General features: G+C 39.2%; 1 protein-coding gene across 3 annotated transcripts in view; it reads left to right on the forward strand.

Annotated features, from left to right (window-relative positions):
• Positions 1–20,465, forward strand: part of LOC145978704 (uncharacterized) — a 289,117-nt gene that overhangs the window by 114,227 nt on the left and 154,425 nt on the right. For all 3 annotated transcript variants that reach the window (XM_083111504.1, XM_083111503.1, XM_083111505.1), the window contains exons 5-6: positions 2,539–3,014; positions 7,084–7,286. In XM_083111504.1, coding sequence (XP_082967630.1) covers positions 2,539–3,014; positions 7,084–7,286 — 679 coding nt within the window. The remainder of the gene's footprint in view (positions 1–2,538; positions 3,015–7,083; positions 7,287–20,465) is intronic.

The raw sequence follows: 20,465 nt of genomic DNA on the forward strand, positions 1-20,465 counted from the left end.
GTAATGTGGTTTATCCGTTTTAAATATTATTTTATATTGTTCATTGTGTCTTAACGTTTATTGTGAATCAGTGGCGTATTCTGAAAGTTTAACATGCTTACCGCAACAATTCTTATATATTGTATATATATATATTCATTACACACCCTATCTATATTAATTAGATGTAATAGAAAAAAAGCACCAACGCAAGCAAAAGCCGGTCGTCAAAAGTGTGGAATGGAGCACGATTAGTGGCTTAAGTAAACCTTAAGTGAACCAGTCTTTAAGTTATTTAAGTAATTTACAGAGATTCTGGTTCAGAAACTTGTAGTAGTTTGTCTAATATATAATGAGCAATTGCCTTTATATTGATGTCTAATGTGTAAAAAATATATTAAAAAGTTGGGTTTACCAGCGATAACATGGCTGTTGTGAATATATTATACACAATGTATTCACAACATATTATACATTAATATTGTTGGAATGCTTCTGCAAGGATTTCTGTGGATTCCCTACCGCACAATGTCAGAGGAGGATTATTACACCGTTTCGTAGTACTGAAACACATGACTTGAAGCTTTGGTGTCAGGTTTCCACCACAACGTAAATTCATTTACATCCAGCCCAGCCCCAGTGGGAGAATTTTCTAGCTCGAAATGTGAGCTAATTAGCTCAGAGCGTGAGAGAATTTTTAATTAAAAAAATAAAAGTTGTCCTTGAGTTTCTGTTCGCGAAACGTGAGAAGCCGTTGTATAATTAATTTTCTTAGGTGCGTTAAAGTTTGTTCTGCCTTGCAATTAATGTTAGGTGGCTGTCGTAAGCAAAATCAGAGGTTTTACAGCAGTCAATGATTATTTGGGATAACAAGTATGCCGTTAAAATGAAATCTACTTACGTGATATTAGTTGTGCTTAAGTTTCCTGAATTTACGTAACTCGCTCTTTGATACGTTCATAGTCGAGCGAACTATAGCGAAGTAAATTCCATGTCATTATTTTTTCGTAGTCGAATGGCTAACGCTCACGCATTTGGTGCAGGCGGTCCTAGGGTTCGATTCCCGGTGGGATGGAACATTTTGAGTGTCTGAGTCCAGACTTATGCTTTGTTCTCTGCCAGCCGGAGCTTGGCGTTCCCTTTGGGAGGGGGGGGGGGGGGAGGCGGCCGATACATAGGGAACAGATACTTCAAGTGGCAAGATTGATTTGGTTTATTTTACTTCGCTTTTCTGCTACTTTGAGCTAATCATTAAGATGAGGATGAGTGATGATTAGGGCTCGGAAGTTGAAGACCTTAAAATAGCAAAAAAAGGACCTAAAACGGAAAAAAGGACGTATAAATGTGATCCAAATTAATTAATAACTTCAGTTTTAATTATATATTTAATGAATAAGAAAAAATACAAAATTCTGGTGGTATGGAACACACAGTGCGAAAAGCTGAAAGCTTCAAACCAAGAGAAAGTTGCCACTTCCAGCGCGACCTTCCAGACAAGTTAGGGTTAAAGGACCTTGTACCGTACCTACTTCAGTCGTCCAAAAATATATTTCTTTCTTTCTTTTTTTTTTTTATTTCTTTTCTACAGAAAGGATGTGTAAGAGGTGATGAACTGATGATTATTCGAATTGAGAATGGGCAGTAAAAACGTAGTCGAAAGAAGGTGAAGTTGCAAAAAAAGCCGTTAAGACCTAAAAAAAGGCTAAGAAAAGACCAATAAGCCAAAAAACGCCTAGAAAGGCAAAAAAGGACAAATAAAACCCACCTTTTTCTGGCCTACAATGACCCAAAATTAACATATATTATGTTGGGCCTCGTCTTCGCACACTAGGGAAAAAAAGGATTTTTTCTCAACTTCCGAGCCCCAGTAATGATATAATGAAGGGACATTCACATGCTCAGGTCGGGATTCGAACCCGGGACTTTTGTAAGAAGGCAAGAGGATAAGAATTTGTCCTCTTAACGACCTGGCTTTCCTTCCCGATAAGCTTGTGCAATCTACACGAAACGTTTGGCAACAACGACCCGAAGACGAAAGACAACTTAGTGGCGGGAACTGAACTACACTGTAGGCAAGATTGTAATCAGCCGACATCCGTGGCCGAGTTGTTAGCACAACACGCTACGACGCTAGGAATCCCGGATTCGAACTTCGAGCTAGGTACAGGTGTTCTTTGTGAGAGTTTCTTATCATATCATCCGTTGTCGCCTTGTAATCAAAGGGTCCGGGTTCGATTCCAGGTGGAGGCACATAGTTGTTCGGATCCCACTTTAAACTGTATGTCCAGCCCGTTTAGCCATTCTGTGCATAAAGTGGACTTTTAAACAACAAATCAATCAAAAAGTGGACTTAAGAACAACAAATGAATCAAAAAGTGGACTTAAGAACAACAAATCAAGCAAGGAAGCGATTAGCCAAAAGTGGCAGAAGAGCGACGCTAAATATAACAAAATCAAAGATTATAATCAGTTGATGAAGCAAGAATTTAGTACTATTATTTTCATAAATGATTGTTGTTTTTTTTGTTTTGATAATACCCGTATTTTTCTTACTTTCAGCAATGGACAATCCCGAATACTTCCACATGGCCGGACAAACAACGGACAAGAAACCACCCGTGGCTCCCCGCAATACAAACTCTGGCGGTTCGTTTCGCGATAGTCGTTCCCGAGACAGCTGGGAGAGTGACGATTTCGTGGGGAAAGTGTCGAAGTTCGAATACCTAGCCCACAAGAAAGACACTCCGGTCGTGTCCGATCAGTCGCGGTGGTTCGTGAGGGACGGCATCCGCGTGTCCCCCAAAGTGTTTCCGCCCGGAAGTTCTACGGTTTCATCCCCTGCGAGTGTGGTCCTAGGTCCTCGAAGCTCAACCCCTACGCCACCCCCGGTACCCTTGGGTCATCGACGTACCCTGTCTGCTGGTTGTGATCTTTCGCGGGCAAGTCCGTCACCCAGCCTTCGGTCTCAGGCATCGAATTGTAGTCTGGAGGAACTAGTAGCCAGGAAGGAGGAGTTGGAGCATAAGAGGAAACAGGTGAGTCACATATAATGACTATTTTTTTTTTTTTTAAGTACACATCTACGGTTTCACTATTCTTCGGATATCTTTAGTGGCTACGTAATGGTCACAGTTTGCAATATTTTCCTTCTTACTTCCGATTTTCCACTGTGAATCCTACCATATGAAGGCAGAAAATGTGGCTGAACCGATCACATATCAGTGGTATCGGTATCGGAAAGTATCGGTCGAAATTTATTTACTGATACCTACTGATATTTTTCTGGCATTTGGTCTTCACGAGCTCTGCAAAAATGCCGTACAATACTTTCGAGGAGTATAATTATCCTGGAAATTATGCAAAATTAGAAGTTTATTTTAATTTTACACTCAGTTTTGTGTGAAAAAATTGAATTTTGTGCTATTCTGATAACTAACTCTCTAGCCTTCTTAAACCCGAAGGTTCATGGCTACAGCAACACTGACCTTCCATCTGTTCCTATCCTGAGCAAGGTCTATATACTCTTTTCCATCCCTACCAATTTCCTTTAGGTCCATCCTTTGCCTCTATCTTCGTCTTCCTACTGGTATCTCACCATCAGGTTTCCCAACAAGAATCCTGTAAACTCTTATTTCCTCTCCCATTCGTGCCACATGGCCTGCCCACTTAAGTCTTCTTGATTTAATCATTCTAATAATATCTGGACGTGAATACAAATTATGTATGTAACCTTCTCCACTCACCTGTCCCCTCATCCCTTTTAGGCCGAAATATTTTCGTAAGGATCATATTTTCAAATACTCGCAATTTATGTTCCTATTTCAATGTAAAGGACCAAGTTTCACATCCATATAATAATATCAGGCAAAATTACTGTTTTGTATATATCAACTTTTAGTTTCTTAGATATTAAACGAGAAGACAAAAGTTTATGAAGAGAAAAGTAACATGCATTTCCTGAATTAAGCCTGGTTTTTATTTCCTCTTTAATATCTGATGTAATACTCAAATATTTTAATGCAAAAACATGTCTTGTTCAATGCTATTCTGCACATTAGTTGGGGTGCTCCATCTCAGCGATATTTTACTATTCACTGCTGTTCCCTGCCTCAAAAACGCGTCTATTCTATGATATTTACCAAATTCAGTCATGTCCGAGGTCACTGGTGCATATTTGCATCGACAATTAAGGAGTGTCAGTTAATAGTGAGAATGACCGAATAACTGGAAACTCATCTACTGGTTGTATCTTACAAGGCGATACTAGAACCACAAGCTGGAAGCAACAACTCGTTTGCCCCCAAACATTTTATCAAGAATGTAGATGTGATGGTGCATGAAATGTTGAGACATATTAACTTTTAACTTTACATGTTTCTTGCCCCTGTTGGATTTTAGCAGGGGAGGGATGTTGAGTTTTCACTGCCGCAGACTATTTTCTTTTTCTCTAGTTCTTCTTCTTTTTTTGAATAAATAAATCATACGTGAGGTTTTGCGCACACTACGTTTCAGATGTTGCGTCACGCTGCAGCCTTCGCATACTAATTATAACCACCTTTACTAGCCTCGTGGGATGAAAGACAAACAAGCTGTTTAGCGCAGACCGACAACGTTATCACCACAATTGTGTGCTCATGCATTGGCCGCCTTATGTAATTGTTCAGAGGACCCTGTAAGGAGTTTAATATGACCGAGGTCCCTCAAAGGATCTGCAATGTTAATTGCCATTTATTTGGTCAAAATCTGTAGACCATGTTTAGGGTTGGGGGTAACGGAACCCACAAATAAGACAATGAAAAATGGTTCTGCTCGATGGATTTTAAGCACGAGGCGACAACGTTAGCCACTGAACAATCGAGAAAACCTGAGAACGTATGGATAAAATTCACCAAAGGTTCTTCGATTGATTCTTCCAGTTTTGGCTATTCGCGAAGATGAGGACGAATGATGATATGATGAAATTGATAAAGGGTCAATCACAGACTCCATGCCCATGTTGGGATTCGAACCCGGGAAGAACGCGTTTTGATATCCACGCCGCCACGGAGGTCGCCGTCCTGGCTTCGAGTTCCTGAATAGTCATGAGTGTTACTTTGTGTGTATCCTGGGGATAGTACCGAGACGAGACAGCCTTGTAAAATCCATTCGAGAACGAGACCGAGACGTAGTGCTAGAGACTCTCGGTTTCACTTTCGACTTTGGTATAATATTGGAAATACGTATAACGATGTACTTTTTCAGGGATATCTACATGATTATTTATAAATATGTCGTACATTGGTTTGTAGTAATCACAAGTGCCGCTCCGATGGCGTAGTAGTAATGTCGAATGATGCCTTGTGATCAAGGGTTTCCTGGTTCGATACCTGGTGGAGGCACATACTTGTTCGGATTCCACTTTAAACTGTAGGTCCGGTCCTAATTATCCTTTCAGTGCATTAAGTGTACTTAAAAGCAAACTCAAAACAAATAATAATCACAAAGTCAGTCTATTACTGGCAATTGTGACCCTGTTTTACGTGGTTGCATGTGTATTCACACAAAAAGGTTGTTTTTCAAGGCTCGTAGTGTCGGACAGAAAAATATTGTTAAGCAAAATTGTTTGGTTTAGTTACCTCCATACGCTGTGAAAGTTTATTCAGTGACATAGTGCATAAGTTGCTTATACTATAGATTTAGAGGCTCGAAACGAGAACGATGGGGATGTAAAAAAATTGGAGTGGTTCAACGTCATGCCCTTCGAAATTAAAGGAACTAGGTTCGAATCCTAGATAAGGCATTATCATATCAGTATGTTAGTTCCATCATCCATTTCATCATCGTTCTCACTATTAAGCCAATATGTATTTGGATTTGCATTGTTTGTTATTTTACGTCGCTAATCTGTCACTCGTGGCTAATCGCAACGATGAGGATGTGAAATTGACGGGGGGTCGCTCCCAAAGAATACCCATGCCCAGGCCGACATATGAACCCTGGACCTTCAGTGGCGAGATCGATTGTCGACCACCTATTGCGTTCGGCTGCTGAGCCGGCTAGAAATAGATAAACTATTTGTCGATGATAAATATTTTAGTAGTTTAACAAGAAAAATTGCCGACGCATCCACAGCCATAGAAAGAGTTATTCTGTTGCTTTTTCCTCCCGTGACATTGTGAATTGATCGACGGAGCGCATCAGAATAATAAACGCAAACCGGTGTAAAAAATTAACTCAAATTTTCGATTGACGTTTAAATTCAACCGTTCCTGTCATTTCTTTGCAGAATTTCAATGGAGAAGAAACCTTTAGGGATTTCTGGTTGAGTGCTAAACTTTGTGCCCAGCACGCGGCAGTGCAAATTGAAAATGAAATTAGAGATTGCATAGCGAATTCAAAATTATGTTAGCAGACAACTTTGATAGGAATCGAAGCGTGAACTAATTGAACACATCACAGTTTGACATAGGCCGTTTTCCGTTTGCAATGCTGTAACATAATTATGGTTATGTAGAAGTACAACTGATGTAGCATTTTGGTGGTTGTGGCAGGAAAAAATGGTTTTAGTTTTTATTGTATTTTAGTTACATATTTTCTACCTCTCTAAATTTGTTATTTTCGGAATAAAACTGTCGCCATTTTTACATGTACGTAGTGAAATTTCAGTCTTCAGCCTTACTTCATCTCCAGCTAGACGCTAATTCAGAGATATACAGAGTGATTCAGAAGTGGTGAAACATTTTATAAATTCAATGAAGATAAACTGTGCAATGGATAGTAGTAATTCTGATGCTGATGGAACGACTAATAAGCGTTTTGTTTCACATCAGGAAAGGTGAACACAGAGCATTTGTGACGTGTGTAAAAAAAGAGCTTGGAGAGTTTGTCGTTCTATCGGAATCATAATTACCACTATCAGTTGTATCGTTTATCTGTAGTAAATTTCTAAAATTTCACGGACTTAAGAATCACTCTGTATTTAGAGGAACATAGTAGGTAACATTGTTGGTGAGACATTCTTTAATGAATAGGGTTAGCAAGGGTTGCAGATATTATGTAATCTTGCCGTGTCGGTTTAGTGTGTAATTTCTTTATAATTATTTACATTTTCCTTATTATTTACAGGCGCAGCAGGAACGATTGAGGGAACAAGAGACAGAGAAACAAGAAAGAGCCAGGCTAGAAGAGATCCTCAACATGTGTGCTGAATATGAAAGACAAGCCCAGCGAGAAAAGCAAGGGAACAAGGCATCTCATAATCCTTCACCACCCGCTGCACCACCACCTCTATCAACATCACCCACCACGCCATCCATACACCAAAATCGGTAAGTGAATATTATGTTGTTGCCATTACATCAGTGCTATTTGCAGACCTTCTAGAACAAGATGGCTACTGGATGACTGGTAAATATTTGGGTGGGTCACATCTTCAAATAAAAAAAATTCCGATACATTACATGATCCAAACAAGGGTTCCATCATGAGGATCATTTATCGTTAATATAGTTGCAGTTACTGACCTACCCGTGAGGATGCCCCAAACGTGAATCATTGGTAGTTTATGGAGTCGAATGCGTTACTGAAGTAATAATAATAATAATAATAATAATAAATACATATTTGTTCCATTTGACACAATTTCGGTTCTGCATGTGGTTCGAAAACATCGTTTTATATCGTTGTACCAGCTACAATTTCCCCACTAGTTATCTCTACCTAATTTAGTACTTTCAGTGATAAATCGGTTCATCGTTGATGCATTGTTTTGGTTCCTACCTGGGAGGGAACTTGTTTCTTTTGCTAAAATTGAAGTAGCCATGTGCAATGTTTACTCTCTAAAATTATACTTCGGATCTTCAAAGTTATTGAATTGTTTTTCGACTCAGTAAGTCAAGTGAAGTTGTTAAGTAATTTTCTAAACCATCCAACATGGGAATTTGTACACACTTGTGGAATGTGTAACATGCATACAACCAGGAAGTTATTTCCAAGTGCATGGGAGAGTTTTGCTGAAGTACTTTAGTGTTTATTGATTTAACAACACTAGAAAGTAATGAGCTGCACGTTTCGGCAGAAATTGGAAACCGTAATTCAGATTCAGTAGTTAGATGTGTAGATTAGGAAAAATCCGTTGTTTTGGACCAGTCCAACTTGCCAAAGTTGTTGAACTTCCGAAAGATACTTTCTGACAGTACTCTTTGACGCCATCTTACAAGTATGAGAAATTGACTATGCGGTTATTCTTTCTTGTGAAGTTCCCTTACTCCTTCTGCGTTTCACCTGTCATTTAACGAAGGTAAATAGCAAGAGGTGAAGACTGTTTGCTTTTCTTTCCATTCAAATTGAGAAATGCTCTTGAGCTTTCAAGGAAGTGATTACTGAAGTTACAAGTGTTCTCTTAATGACATCTTTTACCTTAGTAAAACATCCGTCCGTGCATTCATTTCCTTCTGCATTCAAGGAGCGGCCATCGACAAATAATGGAGAAATTGTAGTGTTGTTTGCGCAGAGTGCTTCTGGAATTTTTTCACCCTCTTCAGTCTAATCCGGAGATATCTTTTTCCTTAGTAATTCATGCAAATTAGCATTTTTTTAATACTTCTCTGCAAGTGAAGAATCTTGAATGAATCTCATGACGTGAGTGTACTGACATGCCGTGGTTCTTTGGTACTGCTATTTTGTTTGTACTGACTAATACGTTGAATCAAAAAAAGTGTGGAATTTTGGAGAATCTTTGGGGACTTCTTCGGAAGAAACATTATTTTCAACAAATCCCCAAAACTCAGTGTTTTGTTTTACCTTTACTCGATAGGTTCCCCGATACCGTAAAGGAGAATGTAATTTCTTCATAATCAAAGTATCATAGATTCGTGCTTCGAATCTCACTCCAAACTTGACTTACAGTTCGATTATCCTCTTGAGTATAGATAATGTTATGAATCAGATGATTATTTCTGTTGTCCAATATCACCACTATTCTCCCCCTTTTTCCCTATTCGCATGCTTATATGTTTTCTGACATTATTCTGGTGTACATTGCTTTTCTAAGAATTTTGTAAGAATTTTCTCATTCCTATACATCCTGTTCCGCCACATCCCAACATTTTAATACAAGTATTTATGGGCAATGGGCCGGTAGTTTCCATTCTGCAGAAAACTAGAGATACATCATGGTACACGCACAATGTATTGAACTATTTGCATGCAGGGTATTTTCTGTCTAGGGGAGTGTGTGTAAGTTCGTACTTAAGGGAAGGGTAAATTTTTAGCGAAAATGACCAAACTTTTGGCGAAAATCTTTAGGAGCTTGTTGAGGAATCTTTGGATTTTTGTTAAGAGAACGTTGGGGTGTGTGGGTAAATCACTCTTTGTATGCAAATCACAAATCTCGGATGGTGCGCCAAAGTAGTCGATCCAGGGTGGGAAAGTAGGGCTGAGAGACAGGTTTGTTCCCTGAAAATTGCCTGCAGAGATGCACCTGGCGTCCCATTTAGTACACCAATCCAAGAGGCAATCCGAACTACTCACATGACAACTGGCTATAAGATACCTTATCCAGGTATAACGAAATATGGCATGAAATGTTAAATCCATTGTAGACCCTGACGAAAGAAAGCTAAAGTGCGCGTCAAATCTCCTGCATATGGCAATAGCCAATAGCAGCGCACTGCAGCGGTGCCATGTCGAAATCTCACACGGAAATGAGACGGCGTGGTTGAACGAAACGCCTTGTCACGGAACTAGGCAACGCCGCACGTCTGTGATTCGCTGGTGCTGTTCAGCCGTTCAACGCCATATGCAGGAGATTTGACGCACTCTAGTACATTAATACTGTTAGCATTTTTATGAAATCTTCACTTTATATCTCATGTCGCAGAATTTTTAAAGGCCTATCATGGACTTCGCCAGAATGAATAATAAAAATAATAACAACAATAATTATCATCGTTATGATTATTATGCAAAAATGAGTATAATAAACGAAGAAAAATAAGCAATTATCCACATTTATTAATTATTATTTTATCGTTGAGATACTCTTATACTTGAACCACCAAATGAGTGAATATCCAACTCAATTGTTTTTCGTGTTTTTTTCTTTTTTCATACAGTTCCTGTACTGAAATGCAGTTGTTCTATTTTGTTACTAACTTCTACACACCTCGTTCAAGAAAAAGCTTTAAAAGTTAGGGGAAAATCGCACGTATAAAGTTTATATTGTTTTGCCTCTCACATAAAATTAATTTTTGGAATGTTGAAAACTGTGGAACCATTCATTTATTCTTGGGATTAGGCTGTAGAGTATGAAAAAGGCATAACCTGATTCCTGTATTTTACACTCAATTTTTTTCAACCTAACGCAGGTTTGTTTTGTTTATTGTGTTCGGTTCGAATACTAACTGAACTTCATTTCAGTTATTAACGATAAAAATAACAAGCTTTCTGCTTTTTTTGTAACTTGAAATGAATGATGCCAATTTACACGGGGACTCTCCCGGCGCCGAAGTCGCACATCTAAACCGAGCAGTTTTGTAGCGTTATGTGCTTGGATTCTACAATAGGCCTATCTATAAGGTTTAGGAGAGACCATGCTAAATAAGCGGAAGGCTGCCGGCCTTCTGCAGTAAGGAAATTGTTCACCCACCTAGACGACCTTGATCTCTTGATACCTCATGTCGCCAACGAAGAAGAGGATTCCCGCTGAGCATTGGAAAGCTGCCCGCCACTTACTCTTCCTGACGTGCTAAAGCGTCGTTAAGCCATCCTGATGCGACCAGGTAAATGCTTTCCTGTGGTGATTTAAAGTGTGAAATGTTAGAATAAAGTCATTCTCACGTTTTCCGTCGGATATGAATTTGTTCATGCTTGACTGACAAACTCCTTGGAAGACGCAGGTTGAATATGCACTTTGGAGCTTTTCCCCTGCAATTACATTATTTAACGCTCGCACATCTAAACTTGTTCGTGAGTTCTGGCGCCACTGCATCCAGACCAAGAGCGATTACGATCTAGGTAGTATCTAATGAATATATTCTCCAATAGTGTTTTTGCATTATAATTACCATTACTAATGCACAGATTGGTTAGCTTAAAGTGATGCCTACATTTAATGCAATTTTTTCAGTAGTTTCCAGCTGACGTAGTATCGTTGTTATTATTTTTAGTAAATCGTGACTAATATATATGTTTTATCAGAAACTTTGCACATGCTTTAGAAGTATAATAACAATATTATTATATCCATTCTCATCCACTCCATGAACCAACTCAATGTGAACAAATACATGAGAATTGTGAGGAATTATAATTTATAATAAAAAGGACTTTTGTTTCTTCAATGACAGATTATTCAATATGCTCCAAGTGCCGAGATACATCTTTTTGTTTCTTTTGTAAAAAATTATTCAATATATCGAAATGTTCAGAAAATTGAAGAATTCCTGCAAAAGTTCTTATGAATTAATTATAAGATGAATGTGGCTACGCAGACAGTTTTTCGCGTACAACGCGGTACGATGCCAGGGGTCCCGGGTTCGAATCTCGGCCTCGGCATGGGTGTTCTTTGTGAGTGTCCCTTCATCAATATCATCACTCATCCTCATCTTGGCGTTTAGCCAAAAGTGGCAGAAAAGCGAAGTTAAATAAAGCAAATCAATCAGCAAACCATTTTTTTTTCAAAGTTTTTTCAAAGATTCAAATTGTGAGGAATTGTATTGGCTAATTCGATGACATGTGTTCAGCGGAAATCTCACATATACACGTATATCTCTGAATATATGCACAGTGACAGTATATTTATGGACGAACTGGAATACGAATTAAGTAGGAAATCACGTTGTTTACATTAATTTAGTCCTTATAGCAATCAGGTATTAGGTTAGCAATACTCAAACCATGTTTTACTCAAATGCTACAGGACCCTTGAAATGAAGTCAATGGCCCGTAGACACTTTGAGAAATACTGTCACATTTTTTTTTAAGTTCATCTTAGTGCATGATTATTACGTACTGTGAATCTGTAACGGTATAATCACATATCTTTCTCCACAAGTGGAATACACCTCTACACACCAACTCCTATACCTTTAGGTTCAGTATTGTTTTACATTAGATTTTCGATATCTCGTCGTCTTTTCTTCAGCGGTATAATAAACACGCAAGAATCTTGCACGCTTGAGTGCACAAACTACCTTTCCTTCAATGCTCAGCGAGGACAAAGCGCGCAGCATTCTTGAGATTTAGTGGAACCTTTTATAGCTACTTGCTTCTCTTCTTGGCTCGAGGCATATGTGTTTACGTGTTTACGGTATGCTAACGAGCCTCTGTTATGCAATGGGCGGGGTATTGTGCAATATATGAGGTAGCAATTTACTCAAGGTTGAGTTTTGTTACGTGCACTTGCCATGGATCGCGATTTAGCCATCTGGTGAAGTTTCCAATATTTTGCGTGTATGGTTCGATTTTGGATGTTTGGTATCTTTATCTGTGTACACGGCATAATGTCAGTACTCGAGAGCCAATGCTTCTTGTTGTCACTTAAATTTGTAAGAAAAGTACATTCATGCAGACAGTCATTGAGGGCCTTCGTAGTTTGGTAGTGAGGTTCTAATGAGAGGGTATATGTGATGGAGCGGTATTTTCATTGCCCTATAGAGTAATAATCGGTCATGATATTTTGACACTGAAGTACCATCACCTAACCGTCGAGCTAGAGTTCGCCAAATTTGAATAAAATTATTTTCGAGTTTCGGATAATTTTCATTTGGATTTCTGTATCCGTCATTCGAATATCAGATTGTTCTATTGCCTTCATAACGGATACCGGGTTTCTAAGCCTTTCCATATTTTAAGATTGCGTTTTGAATTTTTAAACTTCGGCTGAATCTTCCTTGGTCGTCACCAGCGAAGCCGTTTACAGGAAATGTCCTCTCCTTTAAAAACCGCTATGTTATCCAAATTCAAATAAATTACATCTGCGTAGAATTCCTTTTGGGACATTCACATGAATCTTGCGTGTGGTTTGCTTTCGTTGTGTAGATATTGCCAATAGTTTCGTGGCTACGCAAGCCTATTAAACTATTGCGAATATCTAGCCAACTGCGAAACCAAACCACACGAAGATTCAGGCGAATGCTCTACAAGAAGTTCTAAGCAGATGTAATATTTCAGAATGTCTAATATTGTGGCGGTTTTTCGAAATAAGAGGAAATTTCGAAGGCTTCGCTTGCATCGGCCGAAGTTCCAATCTAGCTGTAACTCGAGGACTGTAATTGCGGCAATACACTGCTATTATCCCCCATAAGTTCCGCTTCTGGTAATCCTTTGTATGTATCCAATGAAAAGTGATAAACGATATAACAAACAATACACAAGAATTTCTTGTTATATATTTTTACATGTTTTGAACTTTATTACATATATTCAGCCCAAGTACATATTTTTACATAAACTGCCGTATTTACGACATTTCTCTAGTTTTCGTTGAGTACTGTAGATCTATTTTTGAGATTAACGTTCAAAATACGATTTCTCAGAAGAATTCATAAATTCTTATCTTGATTATTGCAGATTCGTCGCCTTGCTTTCACTTAATCACACGAAGAAATCAAGTGTATGTATGTACAGTCACCGGCATTAAAAATGAGACACCTAGATCCTGAAATACTCGCTTCCCTGCAAGGCATTGTGTGTGTGTTGCCTAACTATATGGCTGTAGTAGAGGTTTCCATTGAAAATTTGCTATTAAAATCCACTGTCGCCGTAGAGTTAGGCAACACACATAATGCATTGCAGGGAAGAGAGTATTTCAGGACCTAGGTGTCCCACTTTTATTGCCGGTGACTGTACACTACTATGTTTCACAAATAATCGCTGGATATTTTTGAGAATTAGTGACAACAGGTTAACAATTCAGGTAGTGCCCCTGACTGAATTTCTGATAAATAAAACCACCGAAAAAAATACCACGGAAATTAAGGAAACTATGGATGACAACTTGAAATACGACTACAGTTTTATTTTACACACATAATTCTGTGTTTTATTTCTACATATTCCGCACGTGGTTGCTTAAAACCTGTAGGCTGTAGGAATGATGAAGATAGGCCATTTCATCAACGTCCGATTATCATTAGTTTCCACTACGTTGTTGCTGTAGTCGCTACTTATTGTTTGACAGAATTTCCTATTATCTCGTCAATTCTTGTCAAATGGCGTTATCAATTTCACGAAGAACAGTGTGACACAGCCAACACAGTCCTTTGTTGTCCCCTTGCCAATCAAATCTTTATCAATAGTTACAACAAGATCTGACTACAAAGACCATTTCTCTTATTCTTATCTTGTTAGAGACTGTACTGTTCAAATTTGCTTCATAGTTGCCCATTGTATTTTCTTGTATTAAGGCTGATATTGTATATTTTAACATCGTGTAAAGTAGGAATCTTACTTTTAAACACACGCTGCTTGTGAGCATATTGGGAAGATAAATCCATATATTTACAGCGTCCAATCAACACCTGTATTCAATGACTTAACCACACCCCCTAACCCCCTCGTCCAGATTTTCCGCAACACACGTACATTTTTTCACAAGGCTACAATTTATGCTCATTTTTGCACTCAGTTTACGTCCCTCCTCCAATTAGAAAAATTCTGGATAAATCTTTGCGTGTATTTATATTCAAAACGCCCGACGTGGAATAGATACATGATTCGGAGTTAGACAGAGCAATATATATTAATATTCTCACTGGAATTTGCATTGCTTCGCTTATTTTGGCAATCGGGCTGACTGGTGAGTAATGAAACGAAAATGTGCAGAAGTTGAAGGCCAGCTGACGAAAACAGATTTGTATCCTGTGATACAGATACCTTTCCAGCATTCCTCTGGATTGATTGAAATAAATAACGTGGAGACCCCTCTATGATGACCTAGATTTGAACCTGACGCCTCACAATTTTAAGCTCGTCATTGTAATTTCTCGACTAATGTATTCAGGTCATGTTAACTCATTTTGTTATATTACTGCTGGCATATGTAGTGGTAATAGCTTTTTTACAATCTAGTGGTTTGTTCCACGTGCCGATAAAAAAGATAAATGAAACTGTTGATAGTGTGGGAACGCGAAAATTGTAGTAATAACTATAAAATAAGAGTAATGGACCAACAAAACAATATCGAATTGTGTACCTTTTTACATTAATCATATTGATGAGAGTAAACAAGAAGACAAACCGGGACTGGAACTCGGGACTCTGCTTCATAGCGATTTGCATTAACCGATAAATCATGGAGACCCTTCTCGATTACATTCTGTATTTTTTGTTTCTACCGCACCCAGTTTTTATCTACCTTATCGACATTGGGCAAATATAATTCTCTGTCGCACGCCCATGTTAGGGTATAGAAGATTAAGTGTTTGTCTTATTTCATGAGTGCGTCGCAGTGCAAGATAAGTGACGAATGTAGGTAAGCATGAAAAGTAATATTAGTAATATTTAATATATTGAACTTGTAGCGTTCTAATATGGAGTGAATACAGTTTATATTGAGAAAGGAGGCAGAGTATTAACTGCTGGGAATTCTTCGAAGTTTAGGATTCGCGGGTTCCTTAAACGTGATTTTTGTTCATGACGGTTAGGAATTACCTGTACGGAATTTTTGACTTTTGGTTTTAAGTCCACTTTATGCACAAAAAGGCTAATCATTACTGGATCTACAGTTTTAAGTGGGATCCGAACCACTATTTGCCTCCATCGAACCTGTGATCCCTTGATTACAAGGCGACGACGCTACCACTGCTCCATCGGGGAGTCCTCTACGGAATTTTGGTCATAATTATTTTGTGTTTATCCGTTTTATCCGAGGCGACGTTTTTGAGATCGAAATTCTTGGTATGATACTTGAAAAGTTTACCCCAAACAAATTTCCTTTACGGTTTCAACATAGCAAAATAATGTGTACCGCATTATTTTGAGGGAGGTCATATAGCTACTTTGCTTATCGTAATTGCAAGTTGCATACATTCAGGGTAAAGTTCCGTTCTGTAGGGTTTGTAGCACCAAAACGACGCGTAAAACGTTGTTGAGGAAAATTGTTGGCCGTAATGACCAGATTTTTAAAACAGTAAGACGTGACATTTTTCATATTTTCCTGAAGGAAAACCAGAACACACATTTTTGCAACAACATTTTGATTTATTTTATTAGTTCGGAGCTCTTTATGTTTCTATTGTCAGGTAGCAAATTTGAACATATTTGAATTTTTCGTATCAAGTGTATGAACTTGTAAAGATCACTACAGTCAAGGTGCAGTTAAATTCTCTAGTGCGCTATAAGAATCGTAATAAAATTTAGTTGTAATGGTTGTAACTATGTTGTATGGATGCAGTCATCCTAGGAATGGTTGTGGAATGACTGATCTGAAACAGTTGACTGCGACCCCGGGAGTAGCATGCGAAGCACGTGTACTACTTGTGTCCTAGAAATTGCCGAGCGTATCCAACTGTTGGATCCAATTACCAAACAAAATGGAAACAAGTCTCTTGTGTGAAGAAACCAATTACTGCCGGGTCCCCAGTATTGCGCACAAAATGGAATATATGAAGGCTCTGTGCCGCCGTTTGGAGCGTGTTCCTTTTCAAAGTTTCAGAGGTCGCACAGCACGAGCTGCCGAAGAATTGTCGACCGAGACTTTTTACGACTTTTTCTACTGTCTCTGTTGGAGATGACAGACGTCCTAAAACGACCGTAAACCGCGGAACTTTTGTCTGTCCGGCTTTTCACCAATGGATATTTACAGCTTCGGGTGAATGACCGCTTATTGGTGGCCTTGTACGAAGGTGACACTTTTCTGTATTGTGGCGCGGATATAGATCACGATTGAAAGAGACTTATCTTTTTCTACCTAACCGTGACTCGGAAAAATGGACAAGAAGCGACGCGAACAGTATATTGCACGTGTATTTTAAATTCAGAAAGGGTTGTAGTGCATAATTATATGTGGAATAAATTACGCGCTTTTGTAAGGATACGTACTTATTATCCCAAGGTCGAAAAGCAAGGCTCGAATTTATGACAGTACGCTGAAAAAAAGGAAAAGAAAAAGAAGAAAGTATAGCCTACCCTTGTGCATTACACCGTGTCATAAACGCACCACAGAGGGCGTGTGGGTGTAGGGCCCCGCACATTCTCTATCTCGCCCACAGTATTCATCATTCTTAGGAATAACAAAAGAAAAAAAAAACATTGGTAACTCCTCTCAGAAGCTTGTAATAAAGGAAGTGGTTTGTCTTGAATTTTGCATTTGGGGATGTAAAGCTGAATTTACTGCCAAAATGACCATAAATTATCTCTTTGTAAAAGTTTTTGGCAGGTGTTGGAAGTTGTGGTGATAGAATATTTAATTTCGGTGGTAACGCGTCTGACTACCATGCTCAAGGTCCCGGGTTCGATCCCCGGCCGGTTCAAATCCGGGAACTTTTCTAACGGTGAAAGCGTCCCCGGCGCCCACCCAGTGTCGAATAACATGGCTACCTGGGGGAAACCCTGGGGGGTAAAGGCGGTCAGGGGCGTGATGCTGATCACATCACCCCCACTCTGGACCGGATCAAGAAAGTGTGGGGCGTCACCCCCACACCCCCTATACGCCTTCATGGCTTGGTGCTATGCACAGGGGAACACTTTACCTTTTTTTTACCTTTAAAAATTGAACATACGTAGAGCCGTAGAGTTTTAATTAATTGTTTAACGTAGTTGTGCGAGTATTTTCCTAAATCACTGGTATCGTAGGAAGCCTGTATTTTATACAACATAGCTAGAGGGCCTCCCCGATGGCGTAGTGGTAACGCTGTCGCCTTGCAATCAAAGGGTCCCGGGTTCAATCTCTGGCGGAGGCACACTGGTTCGAATCTCATTGTAGTGGCCCTCCCCGATGGCGCAGTGGTAGCGTCGTCGCTTTGTAATCAATGGGTCCCGGCTTCGATACCCGGTGGAAGCTCATAGTGGTTCGGATCCCGCTTTAAACTGTAGGTCCAATCCCGATTAGCCTTACTGTGCATAACGTGGACTTAAAACACCAACTCAATCAATCGAATCTCATTTAAACTATAGGCCAATCGCTATCTATGCACAAAGAGAACAGAGCTGGATAGGGTTGATTTGGTTTATTTTACCTTTCTTTCCTGCCACTTATAAGCAATCGCGAAAATGAAAATGAGTGATAATATGAAATTTATGAAGGGGCACTAACAAAGAACATCCATGCCCAGGAACCTTGGCGTCGTGTCGCGCTGTGCTATCCACTCCGCTATGGAGATCGACATTGCTGGAAAGGAGTTATCCAAATACTTTGTTCCATCCTTCTGAATTCCCGAAAGATCTTCTCGACATTCTTCTAGTAATGAACAAGCTGCTGGTCATTTCGCCTCCCATCAACCAAGCCAATCAGCGATGATCCAGACCTGAATGTATTCTACAGCCTTACCTCAATTTTCCCCGCTTAATACCCCATTACAATAATGACAGGATGATTTATAATGTAACGTCGAGGTATCATATTACACCGAATACCCCAGCAAACTGGGTTGATGCGTGATGCCTGCCAGTTATACACTGTTTAGGAAGCCGGTAGGTCATCATTACTCACACTTGTTGCTCCGGACAGAATGAATGGAAGGGGAAAAAGAATTTACGACTGGGTATAATGGTTATTTCTCAACAGCGCGGCACAGGAAATTGAAGAGTTCTTTTTTGTTAATTTAGCACCTGAACCCCCTAATGATGTGCAGCGTCTGTCTGTCTTCCCAACGAGAGGGGTAGTAAAGATATAACTAAAACTTTCCTTTGATGTAAACTGCTCCCAAAGGTCGTCTCTTTGGACCTCCATGTAAGCGGTGGAGCTTTAGTCGGCCATTTCCATGTGCATTTGAGGGTTTAATGTGAACATCGCTTTGCTCAACGACGCCGAATTTCATCGGTTAGATAAGTTGTTAAAAGTAAGGGGAATGACGTAGTAAGATGTAATAAGTCGATACATTCTTACTTCAAAGCACAATTAAGCTTATTTCCAGAAATCGCAACCTTTTTGTTAGATATAAAGTTCTTCTTTTGTGTAGGCCTACAGCACCAGAAGTAGAAAAGAAAATTCCAGACTCCTTTTTTCAGTCCACTTGTATTTTGAAGGGTATTTATGCAAAAATTTAGTAAAATACTATCTACTGTTATTTATCTATTTCGTAAGTCCTTTTAAATCAGTGTATTTGTTGGATTAGCCATAAATAGTAACAAGAAACTTCCTTGTCTGCGTGATAATAATTAATGCAAATTAAAAAATGAACTTCGAGCCTTACAAATGATTTACTTCGTCCAATTGCATATGCGAATCACTAATGAAACAATTCGATAAATGTTGATTGTCAGAAAGTATACAAAAATAAAATTTGGCATGCGGAAAAAGTATAAGTAATTTATTTCAATACAAGCGAACGTGATTGTCCAGTTTCTTCAAGAACATATAACCAATGGAAAATCGATTAGTGGTCGAGGATGATCATAGTTGTATAATGACGAACTGCATTCCCGGTTCGACGCCTTTGTGCAGAAATTGACGTACTTAAGGGTGGTCTTTTGGGCTTGTGGTCCCCGCTTATGACATGGAACAGGAGCTGTTATTTCCTACAGCGGGATGGAAAGTCTTTTAAGCAATTTTTAAAAGTTCTAGGTTTGTCAATATTTCGTTATTTGCGTCTGATGAAAATGTCGAGCACTTAATATATTTGTCACTACGACGACAGTCTTCGAATACTTGGTAAGACACGAATGTTCAGTTTGGTTTGTTCTTGCAGACGACTCATCAGTTTACCACTCATCTTCATCGTCGCAATTAGACGCGAGAAGCAGAAACCGATGCAAAATAAATAAGCTCAATATATGCACGATATAAATGGCTGGTTAGTGAAATTATGCAATATACGAGGCGTATTTTTTAAGTAAGTACCGTTTTGATATGTACAAAGAACAAGTAAACTTTTTGTAACAATTTTATTGTTACATGAAAGACCACACTTTTATCTACTTTTCCACATAATTGCCACCAATATTAAGGCACTTATCATATCGAACAACAAGCTTTTGTATTCCATCGTCATAGAAGTTTGCCGCCTGATTTGACAGTCACTGCAACACGGCCGTTTTGAGGCTATCGTCGTCATCGTGGTGCTGACCTCCGAGATGCTTCTTCAGTTGCAGAAACACGTGGTAGTCACTGGGCTCTAGATCGGGGCTGTATGGAGGATGATCAAATTGTTCCCAGCCAAATGATGCGATGAGATCTTGAGTTCGATTGGCCGCATGTGGACGGGCATTGTCATGCAGCAAAACGATCCCTTTACTCAGCATGCCGCGCCTTCTGTTTTGAATGGCACGGCGCAGTTTTTTAAAGTCTCACAATATGTTTCGGAATTTATTGTGTCACCACGAGGCAAAAAATCAACAAGCAACAC

The sequence above is a fragment of the Lepisma saccharinum genome, chromosome 25 (assembly GCF_977018435.1).
Source record: "Lepisma saccharinum chromosome 25, izLepSacc3.1, whole genome shotgun sequence".
Taxonomy (NCBI): domain Eukaryota; kingdom Metazoa; phylum Arthropoda; class Insecta; order Zygentoma; family Lepismatidae; genus Lepisma; species Lepisma saccharinum.